General features: G+C 68.6%; 1 protein-coding gene across 1 annotated transcript in view; it reads right to left on the minus strand.

Annotated features, from left to right (window-relative positions):
- FITM2 (fat storage inducing transmembrane protein 2) overlaps positions 1-569 on the minus strand; it is a gene marked incomplete at both ends in the record, with an annotated part of 2,866 nt that extends 2,297 nt beyond the window's left edge. The window contains one exon of the mRNA XM_079543500.1: positions 397-569. Within this exon, the coding sequence (XP_079399626.1) occupies positions 397-569 (173 nt within the window). The remainder of the gene's footprint in view (positions 1-396) is intronic.
- Between the last annotated feature and the right edge of the window lie 560 nt (positions 570-1,129).

The raw sequence follows: 1,129 nt of genomic DNA on the forward strand, positions 1-1,129 counted from the left end.
ACCGAGCGACAAATTCAAACCAAAGCAGCACAAAGACAGCCACGAAGGAGACGGTCGGCAGCGTTACGTGCTGCTGTGCCCGCTGAGCGCGGTGCCAGGCGCTCGGAGCCGCGAACAGGCGCTGCGTGGCACAGCCCACATAGCGCACAGCGGTACCGCGCTGCCCTTACGGGAAGCCACAACGCGCCCTGTCTCTTCGCTTCCCTCTGGACCATCTCGGTAACCATCAGTTCACCCACATCCCAGGAGGAGCCAGGTTATGCGTTGCCCCCGCCCCCCCCCCCCCCCCCCCCCCCCCCCCCCCCCCCCCCCCCCCCCCTTCCGGCCCACCCACGAGCACAGACCCAGGCTCCCCGCCCGGACACTGCCCGCCCGCACAGCCCCGGCCCCGCTCACACGTTGAGCGCGTTGCGTTTGTTCTGCATGGGCGTCTCCGGCACCAGATCGGCTTCCTTGAGGGCGGACCCGAGGAAGACGAGGCCGAGCAGCAACCAAGGCAGCCGGCGGCGCACTGCCGCGGTCACCAGCCGGGCCCGCAGGCAGCGGGCGCACCGCTCCAAGCGCTCCATCGCGGCCGCCGCTCCTCCTCCCGTCCCGCCGCTCCTCCCGGCTCCTCCCGGCTCCTCCCGGCCGCCGTACGCGTCACGCGGAGCCCCGCCTGCCGCCCGAGCGCCCCCGCGCGGCGCCCGCCGGGCCCTGAGCCTGAGGGAGCCGGAAACAGCGGCTGTGCGCATGCGCGGGGCGGATGCGTGCATGCGGGCGCCCCCTGTCGGACCGCCGCTTTGAAGCGTTGAGGGGGCGCGGGAGCTCGGAGTCTTTGAGATTAGAAGAGAGCTGCGAGGTGACGGAGTGCAGCGGGAGAGCCGCGCTGTGCCTAATTCGAGGCCTCCCTGCGCAGCCTGTGCCACTGCATCGCCTCTCTTTCTGAGAACAAATTCTTCCTTATCTCCAACGTGAACCTCGCCTTGCACACCTTAAAGCCATCACCTCTCCTTCTGTCGCTGTTACCTGGGAGCAGAGGCTGACCCCCACCTCACACAACCTCCTTCAGGGAGCTGCAGACAGCAGTAAGGTCTCCCCTGAGCCTCCTTTTCTCCAGACTGAACCATCCCAGTTCCCTCAGCTGCTC

Source organism: Tetrao urogallus (assembly GCF_951394365.1).
Source record: "Tetrao urogallus genome assembly, chromosome: 16".
NCBI classification, from domain to species: Eukaryota; Metazoa; Chordata; class Aves; order Galliformes; family Phasianidae; genus Tetrao; species Tetrao urogallus.